General features: G+C 38.6%; 2 protein-coding genes across 2 annotated transcripts; both read left to right on the top strand.

The window, feature by feature from the left end:
• The first annotated feature begins 3,290 nt into the window (after nucleotides 1-3,290).
• Nucleotides 3,291-3,689, top strand: LOC102663574 (uncharacterized). The gene has a single exon (XM_006573999.1). The coding sequence runs from the start codon at nucleotides 3,291-3,293 to the stop codon at nucleotides 3,687-3,689; it is 399 nt and encodes a 132-aa protein (XP_006574062.1).
• Nucleotides 3,690-5,129: 1,440 nt separating this feature from the next.
• Nucleotides 5,130-6,663, top strand: LOC102663442 (uncharacterized). Its single transcript, XM_006573998.1, has 4 exons — nucleotides 5,130-5,261; nucleotides 5,433-5,610; nucleotides 5,711-5,782; nucleotides 6,383-6,663. The coding sequence occupies exons 1-4, from the start codon at nucleotides 5,130-5,132 to the stop codon at nucleotides 6,661-6,663; spliced, it is 663 nt and encodes a 220-aa protein (XP_006574061.1).
• Nucleotides 6,664-21,789: the final 15,126 nt, after the last annotated feature.

Raw genomic sequence — 21,789 nt, 5'->3', positions numbered from 1 at the left:
CTCATGATGTGTAGATGTGAACTTGATAACTGTAAAATATCAGGTTTTTCGATAATGAAAATAGAGTGAAAATATCTTTAAAAATAATTCTTTAGTAGTTATTCATGCTTAATTGTTAAGCATTGATGTTTTTCTTATTCATGGCTTGCAGATATGAAAATGAGGGGTTAAAAGCCTAAAAGCTGAAGAAAATAGAAAAAAAGTTGAAAAAAAGGCCCAGCCGAAGACGCGCTTAGTGCGTAGGGCATGAAAATAAGCGCTGGCACTAAGCGAGGAAGAGGCGCGCTAAGCGTGAATACTGGCACCCACGCTAAGCCAGCAGCACGCGCTAAGCACGAATACAGGCACCCGCGCGCGAGCAGAGCGTGCTAAGCACGAGCACACAGGCCCAAGTCCACTCCAGCAACTACAAAAAGAGAGTCAAGCCAAGGAGAAAATATACACCGAGTCTCAAAGCACTCTAATACATACCTAAAGCCTAAGAACTCTCCCTTAGCGAATTCTTTCTTCTCTCATCATTTTCTATTCCCTTTTTCCATCCCTTCTGCTCCATCAGTTTCTAAACCCCTTTTTCAAGTGTAAGTCCCTTTATGGCAATGAGAGGCTAAACCCTTAGTTACGGTCTAGTAGGCCTAAAAAGCCAAAAGATGTATTGTACACCTTGTATTTATCACTGCAACAAGTTTTTTCTTTCCTATTATCCTTTCTTACTTTTAATTTCATGCATCATTCATCCTTGCATCATTTTTGGGGTCAGGTGCTCAACAGAGGGTAATCCTTAATAAGAATACAAGGAAGGTTTTGCATGCATCAGTTTTAGGAATTAGTCGCTCGACAGAGGGTAATTTCTAATAGAAATAAAAGGAAGGGGTATCTTAATAAAATCATTGCTAGACATAGAATGATTGCATTTTATGCCCATGCATCAAAGCAAGCATCTAGAATTAGAACTTCATGCATTTTATCTATTGAATCTTTGTAAAGACATTTGGGAGATAGATAGGTAAAATAGGCTTATCACCGTGAGACATCAAGGGCAAGTAATCTAATAAATGTGGGTAGGATAAATTTACCTGATTGATAAAGAAAAATAAAAAATAATACATCTTATGCAAATAAGACATGCTAGACCTTAACATTCTTATCTCATTGAATTCCCTATTAATTCTTTCGTCTTCTATTATTTCTTTTATGTATTAATATTTATTATTTTATATCCTGTTCTTTTAAATTCATCTTTTTTTACCTCATTTTATTTTTTTCTCTTATAAATTGAAAATTATCCAACACAAGTACCAAAAAAAGTCCATGTGGAAATCAACACTCAGATTTCCTAGTGTTTACTACTTGGACATTTGGCACACTTGCCAAACCATTAAAAAGTTTTTGGCACCATTGTCGGGGACTTTGTTCTTAGTACTTGGTTGCCATACATTTTCAATTTGTAAGTATTAATTCTTTTATTCTTTATTTTTTCTTTTTTATTTTACAATTTTAATTTTATTTTTTTCTTTTCCATTCTTCTTCTTCTATAATTTGCACGATAGTTCTTGTTTTTGTTTATGCAAGGTAGAACTACAACCAAAGATTTAGCTCCACTAAATTCAGAAATTGAAGCCACTTGCAGGCATAACAACACCGCAAGAAGAAGAAGAGAGCAAGAAATACAAGGGAGTAATCAACCCTCACCTCTGCCATCTACACAAAGCCACTATCAAATGGAAGAGGAGCATGCATGACGAGTAACACTAGAGGACTACTCTAGTACAGCTACCCCGTAATTCTTCACAAGTATTGCAAGGCCAGAAGTTCAAGCGGCCAACATATCTTATCCCCACTCTTTCATATAGCTAACACAAGGAAACCTCTTCCATGGTATACCGAATGAGGATCCTTACGCTCATCTCGCCACCTACATAGAAATATGTAACACGGTAAAAATAGTTGGTGTCCCTGACAATGCCATAGGCCTCAACCTCTTTTCTTTTTCTTTGGCAGGAGAAGCAAAAAGGTGGCTACACTCCTTTAAAGGAAATAGCTTGCGAACCTAGGAGGAAGATGTTGAAAAGTTCTTGAAGAAATACTTCCCATAGTCAAAAACTATCAAGGGGAAGATGGAAATATCCTCATTCCTCCAATTCCCCAATGAATCACTCTGTGAGGCGCTCGACCGTTTTCACGGACTACTCAGAAAGATGCCTACACATGGGTACAGCGAGCTGGTGCAACTAAACATCTTCATAGATGGCTTGTGACAACAGTCAAAACAACTCCTTGACGCATCCGCAAGGGGAAAAATCAAGTTGAAGACACCAGAGGAGGCAATAGAGCTTATAGAGAACATGGCGGCCTGTGATCACACCATCCTTCATGATTGAGCATACACACCAACAAAGAGAAGCCTTCTGGAGCTCACAGCCCAAGATGCAATGCTGACCCAAAACAAGCTACTGGCCTTGACGGAGACCCTCAGCAAGCTTCCTCAATAACTACAAGCGGTAAGTCCCTCTCATTCTTCAATTATGCAAATAAGAGGAGGCCAAATCTGTGGTGGAGCACACGAGCCAGGGAAATGCATAGCCCAAGAAGATTCTTCCAGGGAAGTGAACTACATGGGAGTTCAGAATCACCATGGATTCCAAGGCTACAACCAAGGAGGACCACCGCGATTCAACCAAGGGATGAATTTGACACAAGGCTCAAGTTGGAGGAATCATCCAGGGAACCAGTTCAACAAGGAGCAAAGAAGTCAACCGGCCCAGAATTCTAACCAAGGGATTGATCTTTATGAGAAGACTAGCAAGCTTGAGGAGACGCTAAATTAGTTCATGTAGATATCCATGTCCAACTATAGGAGCACAGAGTCCTCCATCAAGAACCTAGAGATACAAATGGGACAATTAGCCAAACAAATGGCTGAAAGACCCATCAACAGCATTGGAGCCAACATAGAGAAGAACCTGAAAGAGGAATGCAGGGCGGTGATGACTAGAAGCCAGAGGAGAGCGCAAGGAGAAGAAAAGAAAGTTGAAGGAGACTAGTCAGAGGAAGGAAGGGCAGACAAAGAAGGGGAGAAGGAGCCCCCATATCCTTTAGTACTGTCAAAGAAGAATAGGGAGCGCTACTTCAAGTGTTTCTTGGAGATATTCAAGGGGCTGGAGATAACCATGCTATTTGGGGAAGCCTTGCAGTAGATGCCGCTCTACTCCAAATTCATGAAGGACATCCTCACCAAGAAGGGGAAGTACATTGACAATTAGAGCATTATGGTGGGAGGCAACTGTAGTACGATGATACAAAGGAAACTGCCCAAGAAATTCAAAGACCTTGGGAGTGTAACTATCTCTTGCACCATAGGGAATGAGTCAGTAGGGAAGGCTTTCATTGATCTAGGGGAAAGCATCAACTTGATGCCCTTGTCAATGGGTAGAAGAATTGGAAATCTGAAGATAGACCCCACCAAGATGACGCTCCAGCTCACAGACCAATCAATCACAAGACCGTATGGGGTAGTAGAAGATGTACTCGTCAAAGTCCGCCACTTTACTTTCCTTGTGGATTTTGTCATCATTAACATAGAAGATACAAAGATTCCTCTTATCCTAGGCATACCCTTCATGCTGACTGCCAACTGTGTGGTAGATATGGGGAATAGGAATTTGGAAATGAGTGTGAGGACCAAAATGTAACCTTCAAACTTTTTGAAGCAATCAAATACCCAAAGGAAGATAGGAGGTGCTTCAAGGTAGAAGAGGTTGATAAAGAAGACGTTAGTGCTCTTTAAAATACACAAACTTCACTGGAGAAAGTTTTGATCAATGTTCTAGATTGTCTAACTAGTGAAGAGGAGAAGGATCTAAGGGCTTGCTTGGAAGACTTAGATAGTGAAGAAAATAGTCCTACAGGGGGGACTAGTTTTGAACAATTGAAAAGCAGGAGTCCATCCAAGAAGACCAAGGAGGAGTTGAATATCCTACCCAATCACCTGAAGTATGTGTTCTTGGAGGAGAACGAGACCAAGCCTATGGTGATCAGCAGTGAGCTCACAACAGAAGAAGAAAATAGGTTGGTAGAGGTCATCAAGAGACACAGGGAAGCAATAGTATGGAACATATCAGATCGCAAAGGAATCAGCACTGCCTACTGTGATGCAATCCTACCCCGCAAGGGCATTGGATAGAAGACTCCAAGTAGATTGGGCCAGAGATGCAAGAGAAGGCCCTAGGGTTCTCATGAGCCTTAGGGCAGATTTCGGGCCCATGGGCTAAGTATGAGCCCACTTATCTTTGTACATATTAGATTAAGGTTTTATTATTTTTGGGCCTTGTATTTAGGGCTCCGTAATGTAGGTAAGGTACCCTAGAAATGTAGGATTTTTCAGCCCTTGTATTTGAGGGCATCTAGACTAGTTTCTGTATTAGGGATAGTTTTGTAATTTCACATGCATTAAGTGAATATTTGATGTGTGTGTTGGAAAATAAATTTAATTGAACTGGGATAAGCCCAATCCAATTAAATTTTAGAGGGGGAGGCGAGCATTTGCTTGCTACACTCCATTGCCACATCATATAGTCACACTTTGTGCATGTTCTTCATGCTTTACATGCCTCATGTCACCTAAGCATACTTAGTGGAGAATCTTGGACTTGATCTTGAATTAGTGGGCTGAACCATAGCTAAAATTCACTAATCATAATTAGTGAAATTTTGGCTCCACAAATTCCATTTCAAATTCAAGTGAAATTTAAATAGAAATTCAAATTTCCCTCCAATTTTGTGTGACACGTAGGCTATAAATAGAGGCCTTGTCTGTGCGTTTTTTTCAACTTTGATCATTTGAGAATTAAACTTCGAAGTTCAGACTTCTTTAGAGGCACTAAATTTCGTGCTCCCTCTCTCCTTCTCCCTCCATTCTTCTTCTCCTACCTCCAAGCTCTTATCCATGTCTTCCTATGGTGGTGAGCTTCTTCTTGACTCATCTTCTCCTTGAAGTGGCATCTCCTCTCAACTCTTCTTTTTCTTCAGTCCGCTGCCATTAAAATTCAAGAAGCCAAGCAATCTATTGATGAAGAAGATCCAAGGCCTACAAGCTCCATGGAGCTACATCATACTATATGCGCAAGATAATGATGGAGGATGATTACAAACCAGTCAGACAGCCCCAGAGAAGGCTCAACCCATCAATGAAGTTAGAGGTGCGAAAAGAGGTACTCAAGCTTCTAGAGCCTGGGCTTATCTACCCCATTTCTGACAGTGCTTGGGTAAGCCCAATCCAAGTGGTACCAAAGAAAGGGGGCATGACAATCATTCATAATGAAAAGAATGACCTAATTCCAACAAGGATTGTCACTGGCTAGAGAATGTGAATAGATTATTGCAAGCTCAACGAAGCCACAAGGAAAAACCATTTTCCTTTGCCCTTCATGGATTAGATTTTGGAGAGGCTTGCAGGACAGGCTTATTATTGCTTCTTGGATGGATACTCTAGATACAATCATATTGCAGTGGACCCCAAGATCAGGAGAATACGGCCTTCTCATGCCCTTTTGGCGTCTTTGCTTATAGACGAATGCCATTTGGGTTATGTAATGCACCTGCCACATTTCAAAGGTGCATGTTAACCATTTTTGCAGATATGATGGAGAAAAGTATCGAGGTATTCATGGATGACTTCTCGATATTTGAGCCCTCTTTTGAATACTGCTTGAAGAACTTGGAGATGTTGCTACAGAGATGCGTGCAAACAAACCTAGTTCTGAACTAGGAGAAGTGCCACTTCATGGTTCGAGAAGGCATAGTCTAGGGCCACAAAATTTTGGCCCGAGGGATTGTGGTAGGCCAGGCCAAAATTGATGTCATTGAGAAGTTGCCACCACCATCAAAAGTTAAAAGCATCAAGAGCTTCCTAGGACATGCAGTGTTTTATAGGAGATTTATCAAATATTTCTCCAAAATTGCTAAACCATTGAGTAATCTGTTGAACAAATATGTTGTTTTCAAATTTGATGAAGAGTGTTCAGTAGCCTTCCAGACCCGAAAGACAAGCTCACGATCACCCCAGTAATGATCGCATCTGGCTGAAGTAAAGAATTTCAATTAATGTGCGATGCTAGTGATTATGCAGTGGGCATAGTCCTAGGACAAAGGCAAGACAAGACATTTCACGTCATTTACTATGTTAGCAAAGTTCTCAATGAAGCACAAATGAATTATGCAACTACGGAAAAGGAGATGCTAGCTATTGTCTTTGCCATAGAAAAATTCAGGCCATACTTGGTGAGGTCAAAGGTAGTGATTTTCACTGGTCATGCCGCCATCAAGCACCTTCATACAAAAGTAGATTCCAAACCAAGATTGATTAGATAGGTCTTGTTCATACCAGAGTTTGATATAGTCATCAAGGACAAGAAGGGATCCAAGAACGTGGTGGCTAACCACCTCCCCCGGTTGAAGAATGAAGAAGTAACTAAAGAAGAACTAGAGGCAAGGGGAGAATTTCCAGATGAATTCCTCTTACAAGTTACCACAAGACCTTGGTTTGTTGATGTGGCCAACTATAAAGCCACAGGAATCATCCCCGAAGAGCTCAACTGGAGTCAACGGAAGAAATTTTCACATGATACCCGTTTCTATGAGTGGGTGATCCACATCTGTTCAGGCTAGGAGCAGACAATCTATTGAGAAGGTGTGTTATTATGGAGGAAGCATAGAGCATCCTTTGGCACTGCCATAGTTCACCATATGGCAGTCACCACATTGGAGATAGAACAACAACAAAGGTGCTAAAAGCAGGTTTCTTTTGGCCATCAATATTTAAAGACACTCATGATTATTTGCGTCGATGTGACAAATGCCAGAGAATAGAAAGGATTTCCAGAAGGAATGAGATGCCTCTACCAAACATAATGGAGGTAGAAATCTTTGACTACTGGGGGATTGACTTTGTGGGGCCTCTCCCATCTTCATACGGGAATATCTATATCCTGGTAGCTATTGATTACGTGTCTAAGTGGGTGGAAGCCATAGCCACTCCCAAGAATGATGCCAGGGTAGTGATAAAATTCTTAAAGAAAAACATATTTTCCTGTTTTGGAGTACCATGAGCCCTAATCAGTGATGGGGGAACATACTTTTGCAATGCACAACTGAAGAAGGTTTTGGAGTATTACAATGTCAGACATAAGGTGGCCACACCTTATCATCCCCAGACAAATGGCCAAGCAGAAGTTTTAAATAAAGAGCTAAAGTGAATCCTTAAGAAGACTGTCACATCATCAAGAAAGGATTGGGCTATGAAGCTGGATGATGCTCTCTGGGCTTACAGGACTACATTCAAGACTCTCATAAGCCTGTCACCATTTCAACTGGTCTATAGGAAAGTATGCCACCAACTGTTGGAGTTGGAGCACAAAGCCTACTGGCCCTCAAATTACTTAACTTTGATGAAGTTGCATCTAGAGAGAAGAGGAAGTTACACTTGCTGAAGTTAGAAGAAATGAGGATGAACGCCTATGAATCATCCAAGATTTATAAGCAAGAGATAAAGGCGTATCATGATAAAAAGCTATAGAGGCAGAACTTCTAGCTAGGCCAACAAGTCTTGCTCTTCAACTCCAGACTCAGGTTATTTCTAGGAAAACTAAAGTCAAAGTGGTCAAGGCCATTTGTGATCAAAGAAGTACGACCCCATGGAGTTATGGAATTGGTGGACCTTACAGCGGGCACCCCTAAGAAAAGATGGATCGTCAATGGATAGTGCATAACAGTTTATAATGGAGGCCAGTTAAAAAGGTTAACAAGTGTTGTCTACTTGAACCATCCATAAAAGGAAGGAAAACGTCTAGCTAAAGACAACAATTAAGCGCTTACTGGAAGGCAACCCAACATTTTTGTTAATCTTTATTTTTTTATTTATTGTAAAAAAATGATTGGGGGATGAATACACCACTGATGACCCCAGAGGCATTCATTCAGCAAATTGCTTGGCCAGGAGTCCAGCTCTCTACTAATGGGGAGGTGAGCCCTCTAAGGTAAAAAATACCACTGAAATCGGCGCTGGGGACAACATCATTGCAGATTTGGCGGTTGATTGGGGTCCATGGCCAGACCTGGGTTGAAGAAGCAAGATTTTAATTTTATGTTTTATTTTAAGAACTTGGTCTGTAAATAAATGTTATTTAAATTCAGTTATTATATCTTTTGTTTTATTTTATTTGTTTTTTCTCAAATAATTGCATGATGTTATGAAGTCATTGCTGCTAAGATTTTTTTGGAAAGGAATTAAACACTTGAAATGCTGCATACCAAATTTGTTAAAATGTTGGTTCCATGAAGGCAAGCGTCAGTTCAAGTAGTGGAGTATGAATCACAAGAAAGAGAGAAAAGGTTAGCCTGCCTGAAAGAAATCATGGTACAGTAAGCCAACAACTTTGTCTTGTCCCGGTGAGTTGTGAGAAACTTACTTGTGAGAGAACGTCTATTTTTAATTTCTTGATTTTGCATATTCTTATACTGTTAGATTAATTACATGAGGTGGAAATGATCAAGGCCCTATTTCTTTTTATTATTCAGCCACTTAGCCAAAAAGCTAACCTTTGATAATAATTTATCCCTTGCACCTTATTTGAGCCAAAAACAATAATTGTGTTTTTCTAAAAACCCCTAAGCCTATTTTCTCAAATATCTCTTACCTTGTTTTGGGTTAAGAGAGCATAAGGGTTTTAGTAATCCCAAATATTTCTTTCCAAAAAAAAAAATGAATGAGGGCAAAAAATAAATAGGTGCCATAAGTTCTGTTAGAATAATAAATTGAGGCTAAAAAAAAAAATAAGCCTAGGTTGGATAAGTACAAGTTTTTCTAGGATAAATGCTCTCCTATAACCCTAATTTTTTAAATCCCAGAAAAACCATAATTTCCTTGATTAGCCAGGCCACATTACAAGCCAATAAAAGACCTTAGTGATCCACGAAGTGTAAGCAAGATAACTTTAACTAAGATGAAGTGCAAAATTGGGAACATTAATTGCAGGTCATAGAAATTTTAAACACTCATCCAAGATGATGTAGCTCCATTTGGAGCATGTATGCCTTGGATCTTCTTCATCAATGAAGTCCTTTTCTTCTTGAAGTTTAATGGCAGAGGAATGAAGAAGGAAGAAAGATGATTGGAGACACCACTACAAGGAGAAGATGAGTCAAGAAGAAGCTCACCACCATAGGAAACCATGGATAAGAGCTTGAAGGAGGAGAAGATGAGGGGAGGGAGAAAGACAGAAGGAGCATGAAATTTTGTGCCTCAAATGAGGTTTGAACTTTGAAGTGTAATTCTCAAATGATCAAATTTTAAAAAATGCACACTCATGACCTCTATTTATAGCCTAAGTGTAACACAAAATTGGAGGGAAATTTGAATTTCTATTCAAATTTGACTTGAATTTGAAATTGAATTTGTGGAGCCTAATTTTGGAGCCAAAACTTCACTAATTATGACTAGTGAATTTTATCTATGGTTCAGCCCACTAATCCAAGATCAAGTCAAAGATTTTCCACTAAGTGTGCTTAGGTGTCATGAGGCATGTAAAGCATGAAGGACATGCACAAAGTGTGACTATATGATGTGACAATGGGGTGTAGCAAGCAAATGCTCACCTCCCCCTCTAAAATTTAATTGGATTGGTCTTCTCCCAATTTAATTACATTTATTTTCCAACACACATCAAATATTCACTTAATGCATGTGAAATTACAAAACTACCTCTAATACAAAAACTAGTCTAGGTGCTCTAAAATGCAAGGGCTGAAAAATCCTACATTTCTAGGGTACCCTACCTACATTATGGAGCCCTAAATATAAGGCCCAAAAATAATGAAACCTTAATCTAATATGTACAAAGATAATTGGGCTCATAATTAGCCTATAGGCCCGAATTCTACCCTAAGGCTCATGAGAACCCTAGGGCCTTCTCTTGCATCTCTGGCCCAATCTTCTTGGAGTCTTCTATCCAATGCCCTTGGGGGGTAGGATTGCATCACCCTACCTACATTATCGATCCCTAAATACAAGGCCTAAAAATAATGAAACCTTAATGTAATATGTACAAAGATAAGTGGGCTCATACTTAACCTGTGGGCCCAAAATCTACCCTAAGACTCATGAGAACCCTAGGGCCTTCTCTTACATCTCTGGCCCAATCTTTTAGGAGTCTTCTATTCAATGCCATTGGGGGATAGGATTGCATCACAAGACACTTGTGTACAAAGAGAAACACTAAAGCCTTGTGAGGAAAAAGTGAGGTAAGCCGACCTGATTGATTTCTGCTACAAACTAATTCTATCTCAATGTTTGTTTATGCTTCCATTACAAGATCATGGCAAATGCAAGAAGGTCCAACTAAGGGAATTGGAAAAATTGCAGCTATTGATAGTGTTGGAGCATTCGGAGCGTGCCTTATTTTTATTTTTGCTTGAGGACAATCAAAGCTTTTCATTTGAGGGATTTTGATAACTTCTAAATATGAGTTGTTTTGATAATGAAAATAGAGTGAAAATATCTTTAAAAATTATTTTTTAGCAATTATTCGTGCTTAATTGTTAAGAATTGATATTTTTCCTATTCATGGCTTGAAGATATGAAAAGGAGGGGTTAAAATCCTTAAAGTTGAAGAAACTAGCAAAAAAGTTGAAAAAAAGGCCCAGCCCAAGACACGCTCAGCGCAAAAATAAGCATTGGCACTAAGCGAGGAAGAGGCGCGCTAAGCATGAATAGAGACACTCGTGTTAAGTGAGCAACATGCGCTAAGCACAAATACAAGCACGCAGGCCCAAGTCTACTATAGCAACTATAAAAAGAGAGTCAAGCCAAGGAGAAAAGATACACCGAGTCTCAGAGCACTCTAATACACTTCCAAATCCTGAGAACTCTCCCTTAGGGTATTCTTTCTTCTCTCTTATCATTTTCTATTCCCTTTTTCCTTCCCTTCTCCTCCATTAGTTTCTAAACCCCTTTTCAAGTGTAAGGCCCCTTATGGCAATGAGAGGTAGGGCCTGACATGCCTAAAAAGCCAAAAGATGTATTGTACACCTTGTATTTATCAATGCAACAAGTGTTTTCTTTCCTATTATCCTTTCTTACTTTTAATTTCATGCATCATTCATCCGTGCATTATTTTAGGGGTCAAGTGCTCGACAAATGGTAATCCTTAATAAGAATACAAGGAAAGTTTTGCATGCATCATTTTTAGGAATTAGTCGCTTGACAGAGGGTAGTTTCTAGTAGAACAAAAAGGAAGGGTATCTTAATAAAATCATTGCTAGACATAGAATGATAGCATTATGCCCATGCATCAAAGCAAGCATCTAGAATTAGAACTTCATGCATTTTATCTATTAAATCTTTGCAAAGTGTTAGTCGCTTCATATGACTAACTTTTGTATAGAAATCATTTTCCAAAGCTTGTATAGTTCCCCAATTTATGGTTATTTTGTAGTGATTTTTGTAAATAAATCTTATTTAATGGTTAATGTTGTCTCTAGAACATTTCCTTTGGATTTAATGTTGAAATCTGTGTATTTTCAGGTGAAAAAGAGATTAAGTTTTGAATTGCAAAATGTAGCAGTTGGGCTAAGCGCATATCCACTACTAAGTGCAGCTTCAACGTGCTTAGCGCAAAAGAGAATCTGGAAGAGCATCAGCATCAAAGCCGCGCCGCTAAGCACGAGATTAGTGTGCTAAGCGCAGCAGGTGCCTTCAGCCAGGCTAAGCTCGAGACTGGCGCTAAGCCTAATTTCACTTACTCGTGCTAAGCATGAGGGTGGCGCTAAGCGCAGCGTCGCGATTTTAGAGCCTATTTAAAGCCTGTCTTGTGCAAAATTAGGGTACATCATTTTTTACAGCTTTTACATCTTTTACAACACCTTTTTTGACAACTTCTACAGAACGACCAGGGCACAAAATTCTAGAGCAGCCATAGGCCTATTTGGGGAAAAGAGCCCTAGAAGCAGAAAAAGGGAGCAGCTTGTGCATTGAAGCCTAGGTTTTGTCATTTGAGAGATTATTGAGTAGAGAGTGAGTGTGAGATGATGAGAAGAGGAGAGGAATCCCCCTTCTTGTGTAAGGAACTATCACTCTCTGCTTTTAATGTCATTTATTGTTAAGGTTTCTTTGTAATGGCAGGCTAAACACCCTAGTTGGGGATTTTTAATGAACAGCTTATGTAAATACCTAATATCTAATTAATTATGTTTTCTGTGTTCAATGCTTCCTTCAATGCTTAATGTTTGTATGCTTTTGGTCTGATCACCCATTTGTGTGCACAGTTAGGTGGCTTTAGCATTAGGAAATGTACTGTTACCTTAGAACTTGATTGAAGCAGGATCAAAACTTAATCTTACATGAGGGATCTGCGGGTTAAGTTTTGGTTCAAATTATGTTGTTACAATAATGCTGTTTAGTTTAGGCCTAGTCTTACATGAGGGATCTGCGGACGTAGCTTAGGCTAAATTAGGCTACACTTTTGTAAGCTACTTGAGCTGAGTCTAGTCTTACATGAGGGATCTATGGATGAAACTCATTTTAAGTTAGTCTAAAGCTAAGAGGGATGTCTAAATTGGGTGGAGTCTTAAATGAGGGATCTGCAGATGAAGCTTGGATATTCAGCCTGACGAGGGATCAAGGGTTTAGTAATTTAGGCTACAACATAGAACACAAGAGCATGATTGATTAGAGAAATATATTTCTATGCATCAGCTTGTTTGTTAGAAAGGCCCAACATATCTACCTACTGCTGTCATTTTATTTACCTTGCATTTTATATTTTTTAGCATACAAGTTTAGTTTAAATGTTGTTTGAAATGATCACCCATACATGTTCTCTCAACAATGCTTCGATTCTAAACTTAATTCAGGCAAACATTAGTTCCCTGTGTTCGATACTCAGATTCATCCATTTTAATTTAAAATACTTGACAATCCAGTGTGCTTTCTAATTAAACTCCATGTCATACCCTAATTTCGTCTGGGGACCATTTGTTTGGTGGCATGTAACCTTCGCTTAACCACTTCGAGGTACTTAACACCCATCGTTAGGTAATCCATGAAGTTCTGCAACATGTCGGTAGTCGAAAGGAAGCATTGTTAGGCAATCCGTAAAGTTCCGCAACATTCCAAAAGTCGAAGAGGGGATTGTTGCGTAATCAGTAAAGTTTTGTGACATTACGGAAAGAAAACAAGTATCGTTACGTAATCCATAAAGTTCCGTAACGTTACGGAAAAAGAATCACCAATAAAAAAAGCAAAAGGGGGGTGTATTTAGTAAAAAGGGGTGTGCAAATAGCAACCAAGCCCACTTGGGCCTTCCAGGGTGTTCCAACAGAAGGTGTTGCCTTCTGGTGGAAGCAACCCAGCTGATGCAAGCTCCATTAGAGCTTGTAGGCCTAGGATCTTCTTCATCAATGGATTCCTTTGCTTCTTGGAAGATGAATGGCAGCGGAATGGAGAAAGGGAGAGAGAGAGGAGACGCCACATCAAGGAAAAGATGAGTCTAGAAGAAGCTCACCACCATAGGAGGCCATGGATAAGAGCTTGGAGGAAGAATGAGATGAATGAAGGGAGAGGGAGAGAAGAGCACGAAATTTTGTGCTCTAAATGAGCTTTGAAATCTGAAGTTTAATATTCAAATCATCAAAGTTGAAAAAAATGCACACACATGACCTCTATTTATAGCCTAAGTGTCACACAAAATTGGAGGGAAATTCAAATTTCACTTGAATTTGAAATTGAATTTGTGGAGCCAAACTTTGGAGCCAAAATTTCACTAATTATGATTAGTGAATTTTAGTTATGGTTCAGCCCACTAATCCAAGATCAATTCCAAGATTCTCCACTAAGTGTGCGTAGGTGTCATGAGGCATGAAAAGCATGAAGGACATGCACAAAGTGTGACTATATGATTTGGCAATGGGGTGTAGTAAGCAAATGCTCACCTCCCCTTGAAAAATTTAATTGGATTGGACTTCTACCAATTCAATTAAATTTATTTCCAACCACACACATCAAATATCCACTTATTGCATGTGAAATTACAAAACTACCCCTAATACAAAACTAGTCTAGGTGCCCTAAAATACAAGGGCTGAAAAATCCTATATTTCTAGGGTACCCTACCTACATTATGGAGCCCTAAATACAAGGCCCAAAAATAATGAAACCTTAATCTAATATTTACAAAGATAAGTGGGCTCGTACTTAGCCCATGGGCCCGAAATCTACCCTAAGGCTCATGAGAATCCTAGGGCCTTCTCTTGCATCTTTTGCCCAATCTTCTTGGAGTCTTCTATCCAATGCCCTTGGGGGGTAGGATTGCATCATTCCCTCCCCCTTGAAAAGGATTTGACCTCAAATCCAAGGGTTCTTGAAACTCATGGATTCTTTCCTCAACACCTGTAAAAAGAATAAAAACATATGTATTAGTGATGTTGGATATGTTAGAGTATGGTAAGAACTGAAAACCCCTTTCCTGGCCATCTTCCCGTGAGAGAATATAGTTCCTCACCCACTCAATGAGTGGTGCTACAAGTATAGAAAAATATGGGACAAACCTTTTGTAAAAGTTTGCTAAGATATTGAAGCCCCAAATTTCCCTTATACTTGGTGGAGTAGGCCACTCAAGAATGACCTTTATTCTCTTAGGGTCCATGGGAAGCCCTTGATCACTATTTAATAATTTAAGGAAAGTAATGGAATAAAACATACCTTTTTCTTTATTTTCATGTTGATTATTCCTACAAAAAATTACGACAAACCTAAGGTGTCCCACATGAGCACCTAGGTTTGCATTGAAACAAAAAATAAGAACAAACCTACCTAATGAGTCCCTATGTACACAAACCATGAATATGTTGGGTGCATGAGTGATTTTACAAAAGAGTGTTGCACCACTCAACATATTCATCATACCACCTATCATAGGGATTTGGTGCCTAATAATACCTATTTTAGGCACCAACAAAGCACGAGGATTTAAGCTCTTGCGAACCAAACCCTCATCCAACAACTCCTTTACTTGAGGAATAACCTCAAGCTCAAGAGGTATGGCGGTGCTAAGGGATGTTTCCCTTGATAGGAGAAGGTAGAAAGATTGTTTAAGAATGAGTGCTATTTTAATATCACATTTTGTTGCAAAATGATTTTCCTTGTTAACAATCTTCTTGGAGGAATCCTTTTCCTCCTTTTCCTTCCCCTTGGCCTTTGAACACAAGGCCTTACTATCCTTCTTTTTCTTTTGTTTTTCTCGTTTTTCTTCCTCATCCCTCTTATCTTTCATAGTTAGTTGATCTTTGGCCACCTGTGAAGGTGTTTGAGGATGCAACACAAATTTAGTGCCAAGATGGGTGAGGGTAATTTCATTAGTTAGGCCATTGTAAATTATCTTCCTATCAAATTGCCATGGCCTTCCTAAAAGAATATGTCCTGCCTCCATGGGAACTATATCACAATTAACTTCATCCTTATATGTCCCAATGGAGAAAGGTACCTTCACTTGTTGGTTAACTATCATTTCCCCTTGCTCATTGAGCCATTGAAGTTTATAAGGTTTTGGGTGGGGAATGATAGTGAGGTTCAACTTGGAAACTAATCTTGTGCTACAACAATTGCAACAAGATCCACTATCCACAATGAGAGAACAAGTTTTATCTAAAATTTTGCATCTTGTATGAAAGATGTTCTCTCTTTGGGATTGAGATAGATCACAAGATTGACCTCCAAGGAGCCTTCTAACCATTAAGAGGTCACCTTCTTCATGGGGGTAGACTTCCTCACTAGACTCTTTACCCCTTACTTCATCTTCACTTCCACTAGAGGAAGGGCAAGAAGTAGTCTCCTCTTGACTACTATAAATGTCTTGACCCCTCATGATCATGGTTTTCTTTGTGGGGCATTGAGAGGCAATGTGACCTCTCCCAAGACATTTGAAGCATTTAATGTTGCTAGTCCTTTCTTGGGAACTAGTCTTAGGGGTGTATTTCTCTATGGTCTTACCCTTATCTTCCTTGGGTTTTGAAGGTGCAGCCCCTAAAATTCCATGGGCTTGGTCCTTCCTTGGATAAGAGTAAGAGCCATAAGATTTTGAAGTAGGCTTTCTTTTAAGTTGTTGCTCCACTCTTATACAAAGTTGGACTAACTCATCTAGGTCCCTATATGAAAGGAGTTCAACCTTGTCCCTCACTTCCATATTAAGCCCACTAAGGAACCTAGCTATGCTTGTTCTTTCCTCCTCCCTAAGTCCAGCTCTTAAAAGGAGTAGTTCCATTTGTTGTCTATATTCTTCAACACTCATACTCCCTTGTCTAAGCCTTTGGAGCTTGTCCATAAGCTCCCTTTCATAGTAGGAGGGAATGTGCCTCTTCCTAAGGGCACTCTTAAGATCATTCCAATACTCTACTGGAGGATCCCCATGAATCCTTCGTTCTTTAACAAGGGAAGTCCACCAATAGAGGGCATACCCTTGAAAGCTAAGGGTAGCCAATGGAACTTTTCTCTCTTCGCTAATATGATGGCAAGCAAAGAGTTGTTCAACCTTCATTTCCCAATCTAAGTAGGCCTCAACATTATCTTTTCCGTGGAAATATGGGAGGCTAATGTTAACCTCTTGAGGCCTTCTATCCTTTTCTCTTCTTTGGGAGTGATGTTTAGTATGTGAACTATGACGCCCTCTATAATAGTCGCTAAGTTCTTCACTTAAACTCTTGCAAGAGTCATGACTACTATAGGAGGCATGTTTTTCTCTTTTCATTTCTTTCATTATTTTTCTTCTTTCTTCCTCTCTTATTTTCTCTCTTTCATCTTGACTTATTTCTTCCACTCTTTTTTTACCTTTTTCTTTTCTCTCTTGTTTTTCTTTCCACAACTGAAGGGATCTCAGCTCATCTAATATCTTATACAAGGGGTCCTTAGGAGTAGAACCCTCACCATTAACACTAGATGAAGAATGAAGACTCATGTTGGTTCCTAAGTTATGGTTCTTTCTTGTTGGGGGTTTGAAAACAAAAGGTAAAAGAAATTATGGTTGAAACTAGCCAAAATAAACACTAAAAGAGGTGTGAAAGATAAGGTAAAAACTAATTGGTAAAAGGCAAGCTATCTAGGTGGTTTGACAATGGAGGGTAAAAGAAATAAGCTATGAAAGCAAGCAAGAAATTAAAGTGCAAGAAATGCAAACTAGGCAGATCCTAAGAGTGTTTGGATGACCTCATTTAAGGTTCCCAACAAAACACTCACTATCCTAAGGGAAAATTGCCTAAAATTATTACACACAAATGGAAGTAGGGTGACCTAGCGGAGGCTCCCAACTTACTTCCAATGAAAGGCCTTTTTGTTACAAAATTTGAAAGCAAAGCAAATTGCCAATTACAAAATTACAAAGAAAAAAAAAGGTCCTCAATTGTGGTGGCTATTCTCTCTTTAGTGTTTCACTCAATTTGGAGTGCTTCTTAGTCCAATAGCTCTTAAGGTGGTTGGCCCCTTTCTTCTTGACTCAAATTCTTCAAGATATGGCACCAATCCTCCTTTCCAATTCTCTATATGGCAACTCACAACCAAGGAAACAAAGAGACAAGCAATAACCAAAGACCAAAAATAAAATGAAATGAAAGCTAAACCAATAGAGTTTTAACAAGACAATTTTCCAAGGATTATTCAACAATTAAAGCAATGAAAAGCACAAAAAAGCAAGCTAGGACTCAAAGAGAAACCTAGAATGACTCTAGAGTAGAGTAGAAAAACTCTAAAAAAAAAGACTCAAGAAACCTCTAGTTTTGGCACTTGTTTTCACAATAATTTTCAATTGAAATTTCAGAACTAGGATTGGTATAAAATAGGCACCAATTATAGAACAAATTTTGAGCCAAAACAACAAGCACACTTTCCTTTCACTTTTTTTTTCCTCGACATTGATTTTTCTGCCAACTTGTGATATTTTTATTATTTTTTCCTTTAATCCAAATCGCTTGGTTCTTTTTTTATAATTTTGGTCCAGATGTCTAGAAAATTTAGTAAAAATTTCAGCTCAATAAACGTAGTGATAAATTCCCAGTAATTTATACAAGTTCGTATGTTCAAGCTGCCAGCACCAGCGATTTCAACCTAGAAATCAAGAGTAGTGTTTATGTTGCTTAAGGCTTGGATAGTTACAATTTGTGTTTGCTTATGCTCAATTATCTTGAATAACACAATTCAAGAGAGCTTAAGACTTATTTGATTCACAAATCCAGCCACAACTCAGCACCACAACTCAACTTCATCATAGGCATCATGTAGGAATCTTAGAAAACAAAAAAGAGTTCAACAACAAGACTACTTCTAGGAATTGATTTAGAACATGTTATGAACTAAATAACATGCATGAATTAGACTCAAAATTCAAAAGATAGGCTAAGAATGACAAGAATACATGAACAAATGTAACTAGAATTCAATCAACAAAATAAAAATTCAACACAAACTTAGAACATAATGTGACAATTACTATGACTAAACATGACTCTAAGACAACATGGATTAAGTGATTTACACTTAGATTTTTGTGTTTTTTTTTAATCAATATTTTGGAAGAACATTTAGATCTAAGGTTCAGCACAAGAATATTATGAATGAAAAATGATAGAACCTAAAATCAACACAAAAACAAGACTCAAGAGTAGATCTACAAAATTTGAACCATAGAAATGCAAGAACAAGTGTAGATCTTAGATTTAATCGGTTTATTTTTTTGAATCTACTCTAAACAGCACCAAACCACAAGACAATGGAGGATATACATGGAGAACAAGATGAAGAACAAGGAATTAAAGAGAATTCACCGAACAAAAAGATAGAGGAAGCAAAAGAACATCACCTAGATGAAGATGCTCTTGATACCACATGATGCAAGCTCCATTGGAGCTTGTAGGCCTAGGATCTTCTTCATCAATGGATTCCTTTGCTTCTTGGAAGATGAATGGCAGCGGAATGGAGAAAGGGAGAGAGAGAGGAGACGCCACTTCAAGGAGAAGATGAGTCTAGAAGAAGCTCACCACCATAGGAGGCCATGGATAAGAGCTTGGAGGAAGAATGAGATGAATGAAGGGAGAGGGAGAGAAGAGCACGAAATTTTGTGCTCTAAATGAGCTTTGAAATCTGAAGTTTAATATTCATATCATCAAAGTTGAAAAAAATGCACACACATGACCTCTATTTATAGCCTAAGTGTCACACAAAATTGGAGGGAAATTCAAATTTCACTTGAATTTGAAATTGAATTTGTGGAGCCAAACTTTGGAGCCAAAATTTCACTAATTATGATTAGTGAATTTTAGTTATGGTTCAGCCCACTAATCCAAGATTCTCCACTAAGTGTGCTTAGGTGTCATGAGGCATGAAAAGCATGAAGGACATGCACAAAGTGTGACTATATGATGTGGCAATGGGGTGTAGTAAGCAAATGCTCACCTCCCCTTGAAAAATTTAATTGGATTGGACTTCTACCAATTCAATTAAATTTATTTCCAACCACACACATCAAATATCCACTTATTGCATGTGAAATTACAAAAATACCCCTAATACAAAACTAGTCTAGGTGCCCTAAAATACAAGGGCTGAAAAATCCTATATTTCTAGGGTACCCTACCTACATTATGGAGCCCTAAATACAAGGCCCAAAAATAATGAAACCTTAATCTAATATTTACAAAGATAAGTGGGCTCGTACTTAGCCCATGGGCCCGAAATCTACCCTAAGGCTCATGAGAATCCTAGGGCCTTCTCTTGCATCTTTTGCCCAATCTTCTTGGAGTCTTCTATCCAATGCCCTTGGGGGGTAGGATTGCATCACCAGCTCGCCTGGGCGAGCTGGGCGGCAACCACCTCCCTCTTTTCCCCTATAAATAGGGGAAAAAGGGCAGAGTAATTTCGTTCAGCCCTTCTGGTATTTACGATTCACTTGAAATTAGCGAAGAAAATTGTTTCTGTGAAGAAAATCCAAGCCAAGGTGCTTCCGTAACGCTTCCGAGACGTTTTCGTGAGCGATTTCGTGAAGATTTTCCGTCGTTCGTCATCGTTCTTCGTTCGTTCTTTGTTGTTCTTTGGTCTTCAACCGGTAAGTTCCCGAAATTGAACCTTTCAATTCATTCTATGTGCCCTTAGTGGTCCCCACTTGTTTCGCGTGCTTTTATTTTTATTTCGTTTGCTTTCCGTACCCCTTTTGACGTGCTTTAACAATTTTATTTAAGCCGTTTTCTCGCCTAATCAATAATAAAATGAATTTCCACCGATCATTTGAGTTGTAATATCGTTTAATCTCTGTTAGAATAAAATTCAATCGATCTTTCACGCCGTAATCACATTTAAAACAAAAAAAAAGGCAAAATAATAATAAAATAATCAAAAATATCTTTGAATAAAATAATCCAAAAAAATCAATCGGACGCTTTTCTTTGGGATTTTTCTTAATTGAATTGACTAATAACCAAAGTGAAACGAAGGCTAAAATCAACTCACAAATTAAGCTTTGTCCATAAAAATCACCTAAAAACCATTTTAAGGTCCAACGCCTTAAATGGTCCTCTTTGCTTTTATTGGTTAAACGTGGACTTTCGAAAGCCTAAAATAAATACATAACTTTGTCACTTCTTTCAAAAAAACCAAGAGATCATTAATGGTCCAATGCCTTAATGTTTTCTCTCCTTTCAAAAGATCGTTTAAATGGTCCAACTCCTTAAACGACTTTTTGTTTGGTCACAATATATCTTGCAAAAAAGATAAAAACAACTTAACCAACGTTTAATTCGCGAAGAACTACGTAGGTCATATTTCCTTACCACAATTGAGGAATACGTAGGAGCAAGGGAAACACCCTTGTCGACTACAAAAAGATAAAAAATACAAAAGGCATAAAAAGACATAAAAAGCGTAAAAGAGAAAATAAAACAAAATCGAAGTCATGTTTGCACACTCGATTAAAAGGCTGCCGTCCCTTGTGACGGACACGTGGGGTGCTAATACCTTCCCCGTGAGTAAATACAACTCCCGAACAATTCACACTTAAAGTTCGTAGACCACACCTTTCTGGTTTTGCCGATGTTTTCCTCGAATAAACGTTGGTGGCGACTCCGCGCGTTTTCCTTTCTTGGAAGACGCAACCGTGAGTCTCGCGTCGCCCTCCCACTGAAGGGTAGGTTGCGACACTCCCCATTGAAATTTCCCTGAGACATAAATGCACAAAAAGTAACTGCAGTGAGGAGTCATCACAAAGACATTTGGGAGATAGATAGGTAAAATAGGCTTGTCATCGTCAGACATCAGGGGCAAGTAATATGATAAATGTGGGTAGGATAAATTCACCTGCTTGATAAAGAAAAATAAAAAATAATACATCTTATGCAAATAAGACATGCTAGACCTTAACATTCTCATCTCATTGAATTCCCTATTAATTCTTTTGTCTTCTATTATTTCTTTTATGTATTAATATTTATTATTTTATATCCAGTTCATTTAAATTCATCTTTTTTTACCTCATTTTATTTTTTCTCTTATAAATTGAAAATTATCCAACACAAGTACCAAAAAAATTCCATGTGGAAATCAACACTCGGACTTCCTACTGTTTACTACTTGGACATTTGGCACACTTGCCAAACTGTTAACAGAACCCAAGCTGGTTATTTATAGAGAAAATAGTTATGACCGACTGTAATCGATTAAATCTATAAGGTGATTGATTATTTTAATGAAGTAATTGATCATATTATCTA

The sequence above is a fragment of the Glycine max genome, chromosome 1, assembly GCF_000004515.6.
Source record: "Glycine max cultivar Williams 82 chromosome 1, Glycine_max_v4.0, whole genome shotgun sequence".
Classification (NCBI taxonomy): Eukaryota; Viridiplantae; Streptophyta; class Magnoliopsida; order Fabales; family Fabaceae; genus Glycine; species Glycine max.
This window is presented reverse-complemented; position numbering and strand designations above follow the sequence as displayed.

What these genes read in the sequence shown, in the direction of transcription:
- LOC102663574 (XM_006573999.1), top strand. Translation starts at nt 3,291, where the DNA reads ATGATACAAAGGAAACTGCCCAAGAAATTCAAAGACCTTGGGAGTGTA.
- LOC102663442 (XM_006573998.1), top strand. Translation starts at nt 5,130, where the DNA reads ATGGAGGATGATTACAAACCAGTCAGACAGCCCCAGAGAAGGCTCAAC. An exon ending in GCACCTGCCACATTTCAAAG is followed by an intron (nt 5,611 to 5,710) that starts GTGCATGTTAAC and finishes TACTGCTTGAAG; the next exon opens with AACTTGGAGATGTTGCTACA. An exon ending in AGGAGAAGTGCCACTTCATG is followed by an intron (nt 5,783 to 6,382) that starts GTTCGAGAAGGC and finishes TGTTCATACCAG; the next exon opens with AGTTTGATATAGTCATCAAG.